The 18,533-nt window shown below is 35.5% G+C and overlaps 1 protein-coding gene across 3 annotated transcripts in view; it reads left to right on the top strand.

Moving 5' to 3' along the window:
* LRBA (LPS responsive beige-like anchor protein) overlaps window positions 1-18,533 on the top strand; it is a 559,255-nt gene that overhangs the window by 170,302 nt on the left and 370,420 nt on the right. For all 3 annotated transcript variants that reach the window (XM_073341330.1, XM_073341331.1, XM_073341329.1), the window contains exon 35: window positions 13,201-13,265. In XM_073341330.1, the coding sequence (XP_073197431.1) occupies window positions 13,201-13,265 (65 nt within the window). The remainder of the gene's footprint in view (window positions 1-13,200; window positions 13,266-18,533) is intronic.

The raw sequence follows: 18,533 nt of genomic DNA, 5'->3' as shown, positions 1-18,533 counted from the left end.
GAAAACTTGCTGGCGCACACAGGTCACCTTAGTTAATTTTGTGGTCTGCTTACATGAATTGTACATTAGGAAAACTGCTGCTGGCTGAAAAGTAATTAACGGCACAGTTTTATTAAAAAAAAAACCAACCATATTACAAGGAGATACATTTTTAGATATAATTGTATTTTATTTTTCAGGTCATACATGATTATGTAGTTAAACTGTATCAAAAATGGATAAAATGGAGATACACATGTAGCTGTGGCAAATGCAATTTTAACCAGCATGCACAGTAATGCCAGTGCTCCACTTTTGTTTTGGAATGAGTTTTTATATTTGAAGCTTTGTTTCTGCAAAAGAGACTGTATGCTTTAAGGATTGAATAGTGCTTTTGAAATATGGATTATATATCTAGAATGTCTCAAATACAGTACCAAAAAAAATATCCCCTGCTTGAAATAATTTGTCATACAAATTAGAGATGGATGAGACTTTTATGAGGTCACCTTACCAAAGCACACTTGTTCCCTACAGTACATTTTTGAGTGAACATAGTGAGTATGATTTGAGTTTTTATTTAGTTATGATCCTTATTAAATACAGTTTACTTATTTCAGTTTTAGGCTTTCTAGGTATGGTAGGTTCATTTAAGAGAGAAGAAAAGTATTATTAATTGAAAATCACATGAATAGAGTCAGAAATCCAAAAGCTTGTTTAGGTTTTGACTTACCTTAAAATGTCTATTCAACTTGAAATTATAGCCCATAAAATGTAAAATTGTGCTGCTCTGTACATATGATTCATGAATCAATATATTTTTATATGTTTAAGGAGGAAAGTAGACTCTTATATAAATGAGAAGCTTGGGGAAAAACAGCTTAATTTGAAATGAAAGTACATTGCTGCAGATGTTCAGAACTAGGGGATCATAATTTAGCTATAGAAGCAAGACTTCTCTGAAGTAAAAGGCATCCCGTTGCTTCACCAGCACACTAGGACTTAAAAAAACACCACCATTTAAGGTGAATTTTGTGCAGTGAGAGCACACCCTGTGGCTTGGCAGTCTAGTCAGAAGGATGATATCATGCTGGCTTTCTAACTAGAACTTTGAACAATATTCTCATGGGTGGTAAATGTAAAACAAAGTAATATCAACTGGCACTTAATTCTGTGAGCTCCCTGCTGATTGGGCTATGCAGTGAAATGGAACTCTTCCTGAGAGGAAGTCAGCCTATAAGTGTGGAGACCTCTGAAAATAAAGTGTGCTTTAATTTGACACCCTGCTGTTTTACAGCTAGTCTGTTAAATTTGAGACTATGGAGAAAGAGAGAGGGTAGTGAAGGGACAAATCCAAGATTATGAAAAGTCCAGAGTATGGAAACACTTGTCTCTGGTTTTACACTGATTAAAAGAGCAATTTTTCTTGCATGTTATCTGACCACATTAATTCTTGATGTTTTCAATACAGTTGTTAAAAAAAAAATTCAAGATTGGATGGAAAATGGTCTCCAACCTGAATGTTATGCTAGAAAAAGCACTGGTCTAGTGGTTAAACCAGACTTGCTGTTTAACTCTTGGTCATGCCACTCAAACCCTCTGTACCTCAGTTTTCATATCTGTGAAATCGGGATACCATCTAACCCACCCAAGGAATGTGTGTGAGGTTAATTAATCTTCATAAAATGCTTTGAGATCCTTCAAGAAAGCAGTATAATCTTATATTTCACAAATGGTGCTGCCACAAGTAGGAAACTGGGGTGCATCTGTGTCACATATTGGATCCCCACTGTTCATAAAAATGATACAAAATTAGGGAGGGGGAAATCAGTTTTACTTCCTCCAGGGCCCTTTGTTTTTATGTAGGGAATTGCTTATATTTTTCTCCTCGTATGTAAGGGACATGTTTGTTTTCTTAAACTCTGTACCAGATAAGTCTAGGAGAGACTTGCTTGCTAGTGCAGCCCAGCATGATTATTTATCATGTTTACTGTGGCAGTGTGTAGAAGCTAACCGAGAATGGGGCTCTGTTGTGCTAGGAAACATACAAACATGGAATAAGAGACAGTTGTTGCATGGAAGAGCTTAGTATAAATAGATAAGACAGACAAAGGATAGGGGAAAGGAATAGAACACACAGGCAGAATCCACAGTGTGATGGTGGCAAATCTCATGTTAATTGTACAACTTTTTCTTGTTTGGTTGTGTTGTTTAAATTCCTTTATTGCAGTTCTGTAGATTGAAAGACAAAAGAAAGAGGGAGGGCTGGAGACAGTGAGGGTAGTGATCCAGGGAAGGGTTGCATACCGGTAAGTCCTAAAGAGCTATTCATTCAAATGTATGGGTAGTACTGATACCTGGTGACAGATATGAATGTGTTCCAGCGAGTCTTGTGCATGTTTTTTTTATGAATTTGTTGATAAGGATTTATATCAAGACAAAAATTTGAGGGGTAGGGAAGGGGTAATAAGGAAGAACTTTTATGATTTTTAAGCTATTCACCAGTTACTGTCTTGAATTCTGCCTTACTTAGTTAAACCTTATTTAACATTGGGCAGGACAATTGCTGCTGCTCTGTTGTCTCTGGAAGTTGTTCTGGGTGATATCAGTCTGTCACCACCAATGCAACTGTACAGCTATAAGTGTGTTATGGTTTTCCAAGCCTTGTAATTAATAATCTGCCATTTGCAAGGAAGACTGGACTAATGTTACAAAATCTCAAAAATTAAAATTGGCTGCCCAGCAAATGAACACTGAGATCAACAAGCAGAAATTGTTTTAACATAATTTAGCCAGCCCTGGATTTGCTTCCATTTCTAAAAAATTAAAAATTGTACATTTACTATGTTTCACCCACAACTTCTTTCTATAGAACCTTTTCTTTTTTCTTTCCTGGGATGTTCACTCAATCTGTCCTTTTTCCTCATTGGTTTTCCTAACTACTTTTCCTGCCCTAATTTTTTCCTTTAATTACGTTGCACCTTTATCTAGCGTAGAACTGTTTGACACCTGGAGTCCTGCACTGATATTGAGGATTACAACAAGGTTTAGTTAATATCCTAGCTATTCTTCTTCTCATGCTCCTGCCTCCTCTCTCAGCATTAACAATAGCCAGTGAAGAAAGAACCTGGGGAGGAAACTCTGCAGTAGGGAAGCTTTGCTGCTAGTTGAACTCAATCCTGACCCCCTGATGACATTGCCTGAGGAGTCATGGCAACAGCTAACTAGAGAGAAAGACCAGGTAGCTTGCTCACTGCCTCTTCCCTCACAGGCAATGGATCTAAAACCAGTGATCCATGGATTCAGTTTTATTCAAATCTATAGTCTGTTGCTGGCTCTGGACAGCAGAGGGATTGTTCTGTGCTAAATACTAGTCTGTCACTTCTCAATGTGGTCTTATTTTTATGGATGTAATGACACTTCTCAAGTAATGATTTAGAGTAATGTATATAAGTTAAACTACAAACGCCTTTTGTATAAATATTTCAACTTTTAAAATCAGATTTTAAAATTGCTGTAATATAGAGGATTTTATCAGAGTTCTGGTGACACAGACCTGGAGCTATAGTGATTGTCACCAGACCCTGCTGAATGAGCAGTAGCCTTGTATTACATGGTTGCCTTTTTTGGTAATTTTATACGAACATTCTGGTGGTAAAAGTTAATTCATTTCCTATTCCACGATCTCTTCTTAGAAATATTGTGCACCACCACAGATTACACTGGCTCAACCTATTGTAAGATCTTATGGAGGTATGAAATTAATGTCACCACTGTGTGTGTGTGTAAATATTTAACGTAGTAAGTGTCTGTCAGGTCAAATTTGTGCAGAGCAAGGAAAAAGTCAATTACCTGTTACTCTTTAAAATTCTTATAGTATAACTGATGTGTATTGTTTTGCAGGATGAAATTGTACTTAGTATTTCACTGAATAATCTAGTACTTCAGTAAGCAGGTTAACACACTTTTAAATGCATGAAGTTTGTTTTCAGAATCTATAAAAGCTTATGAGTTGAACTCTAATTTTAGGTATTGAAATTAAATTCTCATTATAAGGTAATCTTAGGCATTTACCACATAACATAATGCCAGTTTGTAGGAAGCACTGTTCACAATGGAATACCCCAAATGGTTAAACAGCAGGGGAGTCTTCTGCTTTTAGTTAAAAACTGCTGTTTCTGTATGGCTTATTTACTACTTGTTTAATTCTTAATGTAGTGTGCTGTGGAATTGAGCATGCAAAAGTCAGCAGAAAGAGTTCTGTTTTCTGTGTCTAAGGCTATTACTTGCTGTACAATAATAAAGGCACTATTTTATTGGGTTAGTTGTAATTAACTTCAGCACTAGGCATTGATATAAATCATTCTTAATCTGTTTTCTTTACATTTTCATTCTCTTTAACTGGTTTAACATAGTTGCTTTCTGTCGTCTTTTTACATAAGGACTGGGGTTGTAATTGCTTTTTTGAATTAGGCTGTCAGAAGCTAATGTGCATGTTGATCCAGGAATTGATTAAGGAACACTAATGAATTTCATATAACACTTTTAAAAGATTTGTTACTATGTAATAAATATTCTGTAGTAGTGATCTGTTTTTACCTTTTTAGAATTCAATACATACAGTGTTATCAGGGTATACAGCTGGCAAAATATTTCAGTACACGAAACATTGATTCCATAGCATGATTTAAAATGTTAAAAAATAACTTTCTAATGTAAATAAAATATATCTACTTGTCAAAAATGCACAGAAAATGAGATGGGACAAGGATAGCTGCTTTCTTAAGATAAACTGTGTTCCAACTCTTCCACAAGTGTTTCATTATAGTTTTAACATTTTTTTTCCTCCTCTTTTCTGTGTCCTTTGCTCAGTGTTAATGTGATACTCATTGGGCCAAATACAGTTTTTAAAACTGATGTGTTGATATATTTTTGGACACATCCTTGACATTTCCAACTACTCATATTGCTATTGGTTTAAAAAATCAGCAGAATTGAGAAGAATGTTAGTCAAGTCAGTTCTCAGTACCTTAATTTTTTTTCCAGTTCTTGCATTTTTCAGGGAAGTATGCGCACACGCACGCAAACACACACACACACGTACGTACGTACGTACGTCTTTGGATGTTATTATTTCAAATGTACTTAATGGAATCAAGTGAATTTCATACCAAATCCAAATATTTTAAAAATTCTGATTTCATCTATATGTTTTACATAATTTTGTACCCAGTGACATATTCCCTTTTCTGCCACCTTATTAATATTGCTTAATACAAAAGCTTTAGTTGTACACTGTCACTAGCTGCTTTGCTTTTTGTTAAAAAAAAAAAAAGGTATTTTTAATGGAATGCAAGCAATAAATACTTTTTATTGTATCTGAGTGCATTTGATAGTTTTAAAGTCTTTTATAAAAATAATTAGCTCTTTTATATAGTTCTAATGGCAGCCCTGCAAGTTTCCCCTGGAGCAGTCTCTAATGAACAGGCCTTGCTTTTTCCAGTTGGGCTTTCAGATTCCCTAAAGACTTGACTTCAGACCTTGGAGGGCAACAGCTGCCATTTCTCTTGAAGACTGGAGTTGCCAAACAGACGGACTATGTACTAATAGGACACATTTGTAGAGCTTCATTACGTGGACCCTTGATAGAGGCTTAATGATGATCATCTGTTGAGAGCTTGTAGCTGGGTAGGGTTAGAGCAACTTTTATCACCCTTGTTGAAATCAAATCCTCTTTACTGATTAGTGAGAGAACTTGACTCGGCTAGATTGACGCGAAGTTAAGGCTGACATAAAGGGGCCATTGTTTAGTATGGAATAATATCATAATGAGTAAATCTTTAAATTAAAAAAAACTATTGAAATTTTTTGGCCAAATTTCTTTTAACAATTCATCAACTTTCTACATGCTTGGAACAGCAGTAAATATTTCTTGCAAGGTACTTTGTATTGTGTAATTGTCAAAATTCAGATCTAGTTCTATGCTGTCAAATTCCTTTTTTGATAGTTTGTCAATACTAGACATTTTTCTTATCATATATCTATGATCTATCTATATCTATCATATATCTATGCATGATCTACACAAAGTCAGTGAATTTGAAGATTTATTTCTTCAGTACTTTTGTTTTGAAAGACATCACATACTTTTGTAGCTTTGCAGTTCTTTTATAGTGCTTAACATCTACTTACACCAGTACATACGTTTACTTTTAGTGCGGAAAGTCTAAATAGGGTTTCCCTCTTCAGCTTTATTTGGCTTAAATCAGGATGAAATCCTGGTCTCAAATCCCAATGACTTCATTGAGGCCAGGATTTCACCCTTGGTGGAGTTGCAGCTACACGTGTCAAAACAGTTTGCTGTACTTGGACTGTACATAGGTTTGTGTCGGTTGACAATTGTTCAGTTTACTATATAGTTTCCCTTACACGCTATGAAGAATCAGCTAAGATAGTCAGCTCCTTTTCACTCTACGCTCTTTGTTGCCAAGTTTACCAAAGCTTGTAGAGGATGTAGTGCTGAGAGAGTGCTGACACCAAGTGCAAACACTGTTGAAAAGTTCTTGATAGTTTACTTCAGGCACTTAAAGATTACTGTATCCCTCCACGGGCACGCTGTTTGTGCAGATCTGACCTTTAGTCTAGTGTATAACATGTATCTTAGCCATATGTTAACACATTTTCTCACCCTGTTCCTTGGTGCTTCATTCACATTTGTCAGGGTTGAAGTCATCCTTCTCACTTTTTTCGTTATTGAAATAAATGATTTAAAACTTCCCATAAGCTATACAGCAAAGGATGAAGTATCTACTGATTTGCCACCTTTTTTTCTCACTTCTGGATTTAAATTTCAAACACACTGGAAAATGCTTTAAAAATACGAATGTGGAGCAGTGGAGATATTCATATAACTTAAAGCTGATGGGGGAGGGGAGGAATTATCCACAAGCTATTGGTAAAGCATTCTGCAAATTTAAAATAAATCAGTATCTATCTATATCTACCTACCTACCGATCTATGGATGTCTGGCTGAAGATATACACGTTTGCTTAGTAATTATATTGTTTAATTAGATATACAGAATTTTGATACAATTAATAGTATGTGTTATAGCTTGTTATATGTTGGGCTTCTTATTTGAAATGTACTTGGAATAACTGCTTCCTGAAAGTGTGAAGATAAAAATTTTGGCATTAATTTTAATTTTGGCTACGTACACATGTTCTTTGTCCCTGTTTCAAGTAATATTTAATATTTTTAAACTGTTTCATCACTATCATAAAGGAGATTCCTTGGACTTCATCAGTGATGAAGTTACCAGATTAAAGAGAGATGTCTAGTAAAAAAAAGTGTGTGTGTGTGTGTGTGTGTGTGTGTATATGTGTATACACACACACATATACATACATATGTATATTTTATATAAATATGTGTGTGTGTATATATATATATATATGTATGTATATGTGTGTGTGTATAAACACACACACACACACACAAATATATGATCACACTTCTTATTGACTCTCCAGTATAGTGAATGAAGTTTTGGTTCAATTTCACACTTATATATGGGAAAATTTACACAGATGAACTGCTGCCATGCCTCGCTTTTCAGTCAATATCAAGAATACACTTGGAAGAGGGAGCAGGAGAGTAGTTGTAGCCAGTCTGCTGAAGCCCCAAGGAAAGCAGAATGGAGCGTGGCTGGCTGTATCTGAGCCTAGGGGAGCACTTTGCAAAGAATGGCTCCCCTCTCTACACAACTGCTTGGGAGCCTCAGAAAGGTGAAAGAAGAGAAGTTGAGAACCAGCAACTAGTTGTATTTCCCTGATTCTCTGCCTCAGTCCTAGTTTAGATTTCAGCAGCCTAAGGGCTAGCAAAGGTTCTCTAGGGACCACACAACAGCTGGGGATAACCTCAGGGCACCACAGTGCAGCTACTTCCACCTCACCCTTGGCATGCACGCTACATCATGAGCTGCAGAGAAGGCAGTGTAGGACATAGCAGTGCCAACTCTGTCTGCTACACGGCACCCCATGCCACACATATCCCCATGCCACGGGCTTATGGGTGGCTTCTAATTGTTTTACTGCCTGAGTGGCAAAGGGGAGCAGAGAATCTGCTTTTGAGTATTGACCATTTAAAAAAATATTTCAGCCATCAGGCCAAAAACGTTGGATACTGCTAGTCTGAAACATTTTTCTGAATTCTCCTTTTTCCTAGACATCCTTTTATTGTGCTTACTGAAAGTACGGAAATTTAAGTGTTAAAGAGTATTCATTTCCTTTACAATGGTATTGATGCTATCAAATGGCTACTGGTGTACCTTTGAAAGAAAAGGTTTGTACAGATGTTTAAAGGCCTCTCTTGTTCACCAGATGGGCGCTTTGGTGGGATTGGCAAAGGGAATGGACCCCATGATGGGGGAGGGTCTCAGAGCTCAGGCTCCCAAGGTTGAATGTTTACATCTCAGTTAGACAGCCCTGTAGCCCAAGCCTGAGTCAGCTGGAACAGGCCAGGTGTGGCTAATTGCAGTGTACACATACCCATAGACTAGAGGCCAGCATATGGTACCCACAGGGTCAGGAAGTTTTTGGCCAGGAGCTGATGTACTATGCAGGGTGAAGTTGTTAATTTCAATGTCTTACACAAACTGAGGTCCTTTATTTGAAGCACTGGACTCTTGAACAAAGAAATGGTGACACAGGGGGATTCTGGCAATTACTTCCACCAGTAACTTGAATTGGTGAGGTTGGAAGAGAAGCTAGGATAGGCCTTATCTAAATAGGATAATTTTTGAAAGCATGAGCAAACACATTTAAAAACCCTTGTGTTGGCAGGACAACTTGTATTTTAACAGGTTACTTGGTCAAGGCTAACACTAGGCTCCACCCATATGTGCTTCTTGTGTTATATGATAGTGTTCAGGACAAGCATGCCTTCTGACGTAAACATCACTGCAATTTTTGGTATGACTAGTGGGAAGGGCACCAAAACATTTTCTTTCTTATGCTCTTCTCTGGATAGGATTCATGAGCATGATATGTTGGCTAGAATCAGATCCAGAAAAGAGGGTGTGAAAGAAAGTGTTTTGGAGCCCTTCCCACTAGCTGAACCAAAAATTGCAGTGATATATATAAAATTTTGATTGTCATTGGGTCACTTATTCTTAGTTACATGTTTGTGGCTTCAATAAATCTGCTTCTGCGTGTAGTGTATGATACTATCAATATGTGTTTATTATTAGATTGGTCATATTCTAAGTACCTGATTAAATCATGAGATGAAAATATGAAGTTAGCCACCTTTTAGTTAGTGCAGTATATTTAATTTGAGACTAATAGTAAATTGGCAAAGAAATTATAAATTCATTACTCCATTTAGTTCTGTATGAGAACTTATTTAGCAAGTTCATTTATGTCAACTGAGAGGTATAGAGTGGTACTCTTAAATTTGCAAGCCCCTTTTGTTATATTGCATGAGTTACTCATTTATGTATGTCTTGCTATTAAATACTCTGAATTTTGATTTATGAATTCGCCTTTTTTATTAAAATGGGAGGTTTTATAATGTCATAGACATTAAATTAAATTCCAATTGTGTAAGTGTCTTGTAGTAATGTTATTTTTAAAGTTACTGAAATACTGTTTTCTACTTTCTTCCTCTTTTTTTCTTTGTTTCTGCTTCTAAGATTCTCTCCCCCGTGCCCCCCCTCTCCCCCACTTTCCAGGGTTATTTTAATCAAGTTGTTACAAGAACTTTTTCATCAATTTGTGCATTGTTTCCTCCCAAACACTATGGATGAAATAGGGCCAGGATTTCACCCTATACCTTTGTTCTTCGTTTTGAAGACTAATGCTAAGAAGAAAGTGTTGAGAATAAACTCAGTCTTGACCCTTAAACAGTATTTTAGTGAGAACAAAATAATTCAAAGAGCAGTACGCCTTTATATGCTTCTGCTGTGCTGTCAAGCTTGCTTGACTCTGCACTGCTAGTTTTGAATTAATTTTAGGTATATATTTTAAAACATTTTTAGTGTAAATACAACTTGCTGCTTTATCTAACAGCTGATGATGTTGTTCACATTGTGAGAGAAATAGTTCCCCTTCTGTAATGTTGCTGCGGGAGGTGTACCAGAATCTATATTGTTAATGAAACTGATATTGTTCAAAGAAGTCATAAAACAGCATTTCAAGAAAAGCGATAGTATTTAAAAAAAACCACAGTGTATTTAGATCACTTTTAGTATACTTTTCAAAGTGCTTACATCTCCCATTTAAAAGGCTGGTGAAATATTAATTATAAGGTCAGAAATTCCCTCATTAGAGCATTTGAATAAAATATAATTTCAGACCCAAGGGCTCTTGCAAATGCTTATTAATATTTTCATTGGAGCTTATGATGGTGTTTAATGCTTCTGTTCTTTTTTGCTTCACTGTACATTGTACACTGACCAAGAGCATTAGAAGTAGCTTATGTCTGCTAGAGGGTAAACATTTATAGCCACAGGAAATGACAGTCAATTAAGTAGAGCTTAGAACAAGTATGAAATTATTGACTTTGTTGATCTGTTCTTATAGTCCTTCCTTTTCAAAGTGCTTGAATGTGTTGTGTAGTTATTTAGTTGCATTAGTGGTTGAGTTTGAGCCTTTTAACATGTTTTTCATCAGTACCTTTGGGAGATGAATAACTAAGATCTTGCGATAACAATGCAGGATGCATAGTGAATATAATTGTTGTAGAGGGTGTATATGCTGTGGTGAAATATTGAATTGATCATGAAAGACGATGACCATTAAGCGTCTCTTTCAACTATTAAAGCTCGCTTTAGGGCGTGTTCAGCTGTGGTTTATGAAATTGTTTAGACTAACGCCTCCTTTGATAATTGTTTCTGATGTGGAGAAAAATGCTGAAAGATATCATGATAAATGCACTTTCTCTTCACTTTTGGCAACTTCCATCTTCACCAATTAAGTTTTAAAGCATTGCAGTGCTGTTCAAGAAGAAAGCCATTGTTAGCGTGAAGAAACAGATGGACAATGTCATAAACAGAAAAATAATTCTTTAATTTACTTTTCCTGAGCTTCTGTAAAGTTTGTGGAGAACCCTATATACTACATTATCTTTGTTATACAATGTTAAATATTTACAGCTTGATTTAAGATGAAAAAAGCTTTTGTGTATTTATTCATTATTGTGGGATTTTTGCTGATAATATTAACAGCACCCAAAAGTGTGCTAGGTGTTTCCTAATAAAGAGGAGTGATGCTTATCTCAAGATGCTTACAAAGTATTTTAAAACAATGTGGTGAGGGTAATAAGATAGTAGGGAGGGCTAGGGGAAGTAGGCCAGGAGCAACATCAGCAGGATTTACGTGATAACAATGAAAGCTAGTGCATAGCAAGGTAGAGCAAAAAAAAAATTCAAATACAGTGAGTAAGTAGAGGCTTAATTGGTAAGATTATAATTAAAATTGCTTGATAATGGATGTAAGGTACTGAGCTATGGTCGTAAAAATTCATTGCATCTCATGAGAAATAATATATGCTAATCTCACTCATTTCACTAAAGATAGCTTTATCCCTGAGCTCTTCAAAACTATAGTATGTTAATACAATATGTAAAAGCACCTAAGACCTTGAGGAATCAGAACTATGAGAGTTCAGATTTCCCATGTCTTCCCTTTCTTTGATGGCTTGAATTTTAAAAAATCTTGAATTTTATCTTGCTTGGGATTGGAGGCACAAAGAGACAATACTGTGCTATTGATTTTGTTGTGTGATCTAATCTTTGTGACAATGATTGTGAGAGAGAATTTAAAATTATACATGCTGTTTTAATAAATGAAACTGAGAAGGAATGTGACTTTTTCACCTGCTGTCTCGAGATCAGAAAAAAAGTCCTGTGCTTTGAAATATGCCATTGCTTTCAAGAAACCTTTTCATTTTTACATTTTCTGTCTGTCATGTGTGTGCTGATGAGATTAAAAGGACAATGATGACAGTGCTGAAGTGAGTGATGAGTGTGATTTTTAAGAACATTGTGGACATAAAATTCTAACCAGACCAAACTGCAAAAACGCATGGAAGTTAGATATGGAAAAGACACACGAGATCCGGCCATCCCTCTGCCATTGAAGAATGGTTCCTTTATAGGGCATTGTCAAGAAAGGGGCTTAAGTTATTGCAGGGGAGATGAACTCTTATGAGTTCCATGAATAGGAGCATGAATTAGCAAATGAGTTACTGGGCTGTGTGGCGCTTTCATGGGAAAACAATGCATATTGGGAGGTGTGCTATTACACATTAGGGCCCCATTAAACATAATGTGAATATATAGTATATAACATTCCTGCCACTGCTGCATACTTAGGCTATGTCTACACAACAGCTTATGTTGGCATAATTTATGTCACTGTGTGTGCGTGTGTGAGAGAGAGACAATAAATCACTCCCCTGAGTGACATAAGTTATGCTGACATAAGCACTGATGTGCGCTGCGCTATGTTGGTGGGAGAGCTTCTCCCGCCAACATAGCTTCTGCCAATTGTGGGGGCTGGAGTAGCTAAGCCAATGGGAGAGCTCTCTCCAATCAGCTTAAAGTGGCTACATTAGATGGTTTACAGGGCCACTACAAATTCTCTGGTTTAGCCGTGCCCCTAGAAAAATGTTAATATGTACAGAAATCTGGAAGGATAACAGGTCTCCATGATCTAATACTTGATAACATGAAAATATAGGACTGATTTTAGAAGAGCGGGAGTGGTGTTATATCTTTGCGAGAAGATGGCATCAGTGTTGCCAGTATATAACCAATATGTAGGTAAAGTAATCCTTTGGACAATAAGGAAAATCATAGTGTATTTGAAATGATAGGGCTTAAAAATGAAACTGAAAGAAGTGTGACTAACACATACGCTACATTACCAAAATTCGTTGAAGCAGAGACTAGTGCATCAGTGAACTAGAGAAATTAGGAGACCCGTTCGAAATTAGATTGTGACATCACATGATGTTAATAGGCAGATAAACTGGAGTCAAAAGAAATATGTAATAGTCCATGTTTTTTTCAGGGATCTCTTAGCTTACTTTGACTTGATGCCATGGCTTTCTCCTCAAATAATTATAGTCTGATAATTCTGCTAAGATTATGTATGTTGTTTTTTCACCTATTTTTATAAAACTAAGTGCTTCCGCTTCTTTCTTTTACTTTACAGGAGTGGCAGAACTCAATACAGAAGAATGCAGGCCTAGCATTTATTGAACTTGTCAACGAAGGAAGGTAACTTTTGTGTTTTATGTCAGAGTATTTGATGGCTCCCTGATCGTAGCTTTCAGCACATTGTGAGGTTTGAGACTTTTGATCTGCAAATACTAGTATTTTTCCCTGGTTTATGATGCAAATCAGTAGTTCAGTTCTCCTCTCAATCAATCATTTTGAGTTTTACAAACATGATTGTGCATTCCTTAATACTCTTGATAGTTGTAATATTAAAATATGGCAACTTACAGAATCTTAAGTTTCTTCCTGTAATTTTTTAATAAGCATTCTATCTCATCAGTGTCTTACGGATTTTCTTTCTTCTTCTCTCTGTGGGCTCATATCACTGATGCTATAATTTTTATTAGCTACTCTTTTGTGTATGGGGAGCGAGTTCTAACTAAGAATTGTAACACTAACTTTTGTTTAATTTATTTAGGGCTTAGTCCTTTTATAATCCAAGTACATTATACAGTAGGACAGAAGTGCATAATATAATGTATTTCTTTAAATATATGTAAAAAACCCCTTTTAATATTACCAATGAGGTTTAATGCTCAATCAATATCTATATAATATTGCTGAGATTTATGGAAAATGACAGCAGTTGACAGGGGCATGATCTTTGACTTGCAGTGGCACTCATCAGAATTATCAATATTTCCTTCATTAGGAATTGATTGTTAAAGCAGACCAAGAGCAATATTTACTTTTCGCTAAAAAGCTTTATAGTTAGTTAACTGTAGAACAATGTGACAAAGGCAATTTTTTATTTAAATAAAAAAGATTCCTGTTACTTGGTAACTAAAGAGCATGAGAATCAATCACACTAGAAAATGAACTTTGCAGTAGCAGGGCAGATACTGAGATGTGATGAAACAAACTGAATGAAAAGCAGCTGAAAAAATTTTCTTTTAGTATGTCATGTGAAATTTATCAGATGTGTCAAACCTAGTACAATAGAAAGTAATCCTTCAATTTCTTAGGAGTGGGGGAAATGGCTATTTAAGACTTTTCTTTTAAAATTTATGGAGATTCTCAAGATGTGCAAAAGTAATGACTGTCGTGATGAATGAGTTTACTTGGGTTTATGTCAAGAGAAACACCATTCGGAGGTGGATAGGAACACTCTACTAGTTTTGATCCCAAGGGCCAAAGAAAAGTAACAAGGGTGTTCAGTTACAGTACTAAGATCTAGCCTGTAGTTGTTTCTTATTATGCAGCTCTGACCTGCCTTGACCTGATTTATAGAGTGCCTACTATAAATATGGCCCTTGATTAATGTTTTATTAGTATAGATAACATCTAGATCCTTCACGCCTGTAAGCAACAATGTAAGGTTCATCTGGGCAGGATGGGTGTCATTAACAAATCAATTTCTAAGGCTGTGCTCTAAGTAGCATTTACCTAGTAGATACTCACCTCATTTAAATCAGGTTTTCAGAAGCTATTCTTGCTATAAAGGTGTTAATTCAACCATTTTCTTTTTAAAAACTATAAAATCTTGTAAACAGATGGACCCTCCCAAATACATTCTGTTAATAATTTATGGCTTAGATTTAGCAAAACAGTCATGTCCAATTCAGAGACAAATGATTCTTTGAAGACCAGTAAGTGTGTTTTTGTTTAGCAGAAAATGTCTCATTGTCACTTTGTTCTGTGGCTGATTCAAATGACTGAGCTGTTTTATAAACTGGAAATGCAACTTTCATGGGAGAGGGAAAGAAATTCCTAAAAATGTCCCCTGTATTCTCCTCTAAGTGGGTCTTCCCTCAATTCCTACTCAGAGAATCTTTTAAAGTTATTGCTGAATTGGCCTTGTTAATTCTTTGTGGCTTTAAAATGATCATTAAAATGATACTATTATAGAACATATGATTGCATTCTATAACTCCTCTTTCCTCCCACTACCATTTACAGACTAAATCTCCCATCTCTAAGTAGAGTATGTATTTTTCCAACAACCTTATTTTTAGCAACCCTAACAGCTTTACCTTAATAAATAAAGGTTTTGATTCTGGACCACGGTTGTTAAGCTTAATAGAGAAATTATGGGACCAATTATGGGGCTGCCTAACTCCACAGAAGACAGTTACCTGTGCAGCTGTACTGGTGTAGCATAATTTGAGTACCTTGTGGTCTCAGAGATATAGCTAAGGACAGAATTTGGCCAAAAGACCTTTATTACTGGTGATGGGGTGTGTTTGAGGAAAAGAACCTAGCTTGATTTTTAGATTCCTGGTTGAGTTCTAAAGGTTGGAGGTTAGTTAGGAAAAACTTATCTTGTAAATTAAGAAAATTTGATCTGGAAATTGACACACAACCATGGAACCCTCCACACAATCCTTAGTTTATAAAAAAGAGAGATTTAGCAGTTTCTTTGTTAAATGTTGTAAAAGGTACAATATGGCTTTACATGGTCATTATGTCACACATTTGTTTTCTGAAAATTAGCACAAGAAAGAGCTCACTACATTTGAGAGGATTCCACATCTTGTTTCCATCTATCTAGGGTGATAACTTTGTTACTGAATGGGAGCTTTTAGTTACCAGCTTTTCCAATGTTTAAATTAGTATTAATGGCTATATTGTAAAAGAGCCCAGGGATCCTTCTCAGTAGGGATTTTATTGATCTTTCTCTAATTTCAAATAGTATTTTAGACTAGATATTTGCTGTGCATCTTAGACAAAAAAGGTTAATCACTCAAATAATGTGTAAGGACGATCCTCCTCCCCCACCCCCAATAAAGATCAGCCGACCACTAGAGCTGCACAAAGTATTTCAAATAAATTATTTTTTTTTGCAAAAAATATGCAGATTCAGGTTGATAGAAGCATTTTGTGATTTGTGGCAAATTTGCTCTGTTTGTCAAGGAAAAAAGAAAATTTTAAATTCTAATATTGTGCTTCAGTGTTTACTAAATGAAATGTTTTTATTTTCAATTTAAAATTCACTTCAATTTTATTTAAAAAAATTAACAGATTAAATAAAACTCCTCAAATGAAACACTTTGTTTGACCTGAAACAGTTTAACTTCAATTTGGGAAAAAAAAAAAAAAAAAAAAAGTTTGTCTACCTAAAACTACATTAATCAAACCCTTTTAAAAAATACTATGTATTAAAAATTATAAAAATAACTAGTTGAGGTAAATTGCTTTACTCTTTCAGTCCATACATTAACTTACAAACATTGTTAAGGTATTTATTCCTATGTGTTAACATAACAATCTTAACTTAGATCAACAAGATGCATTGTACTTACAGATTGTCAACGTATAACACTCTGTATCTTATTCTAAAGGATATATGTACACACACCCGGACTATTCATAGACATGTTTGTTAATGTGAAAATTAAAATACTTGGGCCTGAAACTGGTTAGTCAGCTACTGTGACACTGATCAATTGGAAAACAGAGTATAGCTGTAGACTGTCCAACTCCTTAATTGCTTTTCACTTGCAATGGTCTGTTGGCTCAAAAGGGAAAAAAGGGCATTAGAGAATTTGTTGCTATAGATGCAAATGGTGTGGTGGAAAAAAGATAGCAAAATATAGTTAATATTGATAGTTCATGAAGAAATGGAGAATAACAGCCACACTGATGCTAGTTTTACCAGAAAAGGCTTAGGAAGAAGAAATTACGCATTCATCATATAGTAGAACTAAGTCCAGACTAGAACAGTTTATCCAGTCTGCAATTTTATCTCAGCCTCCAACCCCAAACTGTGGGAATTCTGATAATATGGGACCTGCATCTGATTCATCCCAGTCTTTCTCTTTTAAAATCAAGACTACCATGTTAACATGTCTCTGCTTACTAGATCTTTCCATTTTAAATCATAGGTTTGTAATATGCAATTTTTTTTCTTTACAGTCAACAAGTTAGATTTTCATAGTAGTGGCTGCTTTGTTAAGTGTGAGTTAGAACCACAATAAATCATCAAGGCATAGACACCAAACAGTACTGGAGAGGTGTTGAAATTTAAAAATTATAACTTGACGGTGTGTTGGAGGGAGGGATAGAAGAGAATTTGTTTGGCGCTCTGGAGACCAAATAGTGAATATTTTAACACTCGCAAAAAATCATGTGCAACGCAAGTGAGCATTTTACGAACTGTGGCTTTGAGTTCATTGTATTTTGTTTGTCTCTGTATGGAGTTAAGTTTCATCATCTTTATGTAAATTGAAAACATATGAGGTATGCTGCACCTAAATGAAGAGACCGAAGCTTTTTGCTCATGATGGAATATATGTATTTCAAAAAGTTTGAAGCTTTCATAACCCTTTTTAAAACTCGTCCTTCTTGATAGTGGGCTTGGGGATGCCAGTAGCCTTTTAAAAAAATGTGCATTGGTCAGAGGCGTGAACTTCGATGGAAGGGACATGCTTTTCATTCATTGGCCTCATCAAAGTGATGTCATAAAACACTTTTTTGAATGTCAGTTGAGTATTCTTAATTGTTTTTATGTAAGATCGTTCTAGTAATAGCTGCTTTTTAAAAATAAATGAGAACAACATGAAGCTATTTACATCAGACAATAAACATGTAAAGGCTTCTACTCATGTCTTATGTTCTTACATTTTTTAAAAATCTTCTGACAATCAGGTCTTCCTTACTGGAATGTGGATTTCCCATCTTCTCTCTATTGCGCAAAGTCTTAGCTTGGCTTTCACAAACTACGCTTTAATTTAGTTTAAATAATAGCTAATATATATATATATATATATATCAGACAACAAGATTTGATTTGAAAGTCACCTATTTTTTAGCTGTTTTCCTTTTAGTTAAATGGAGAAAAATGAGGTTCTATTGTGTTCAAGCTACTGCCTTTAGGAATTTAGGAACTTGTAGCTCTTTTACTGTTGAGTGAACAGTGTGTCTTAAAGTCTTTATTCCATTGGAATGGTTCTAAAGACTTTTTTGTAGCAGTAATTAAAACTTGTATCACAGTATACAAACAGACCTCATTAAAGGCATAAATAATACTTCTGAGTGTACAACTTATGCCTCTACTCAAAGACAAGAGAATCTCCTTGATGTGTGTGTGTGTGTATGTGTGTATGTGTGTATATATATAATTATAGGAATATTTGCATTAGCCTCAGATCCCTCATGTTTGTTGAGCCTCTCTCATGGGATAGGGTCCTTTCTCTGCTATGGCATAGTCTGGAGTATTCATAAACCTCTCCCTCTAATACCTCATCAGAAATGCCTGTCCACACAGTTGCTGTGCATATCACATCGTTAGATCTTACATTGAATTTGGACTAAAGTTAATAATTTGTT

This window comes from Lepidochelys kempii, chromosome 4 (assembly GCF_965140265.1).
Source record: "Lepidochelys kempii isolate rLepKem1 chromosome 4, rLepKem1.hap2, whole genome shotgun sequence".
NCBI lineage: Eukaryota > Metazoa > Chordata > Testudines > Cheloniidae > Lepidochelys > Lepidochelys kempii.
The sequence above is the reverse complement of the archived record's forward strand: the minus strand, read 5'-3'. Positions and strand labels throughout refer to the sequence as shown.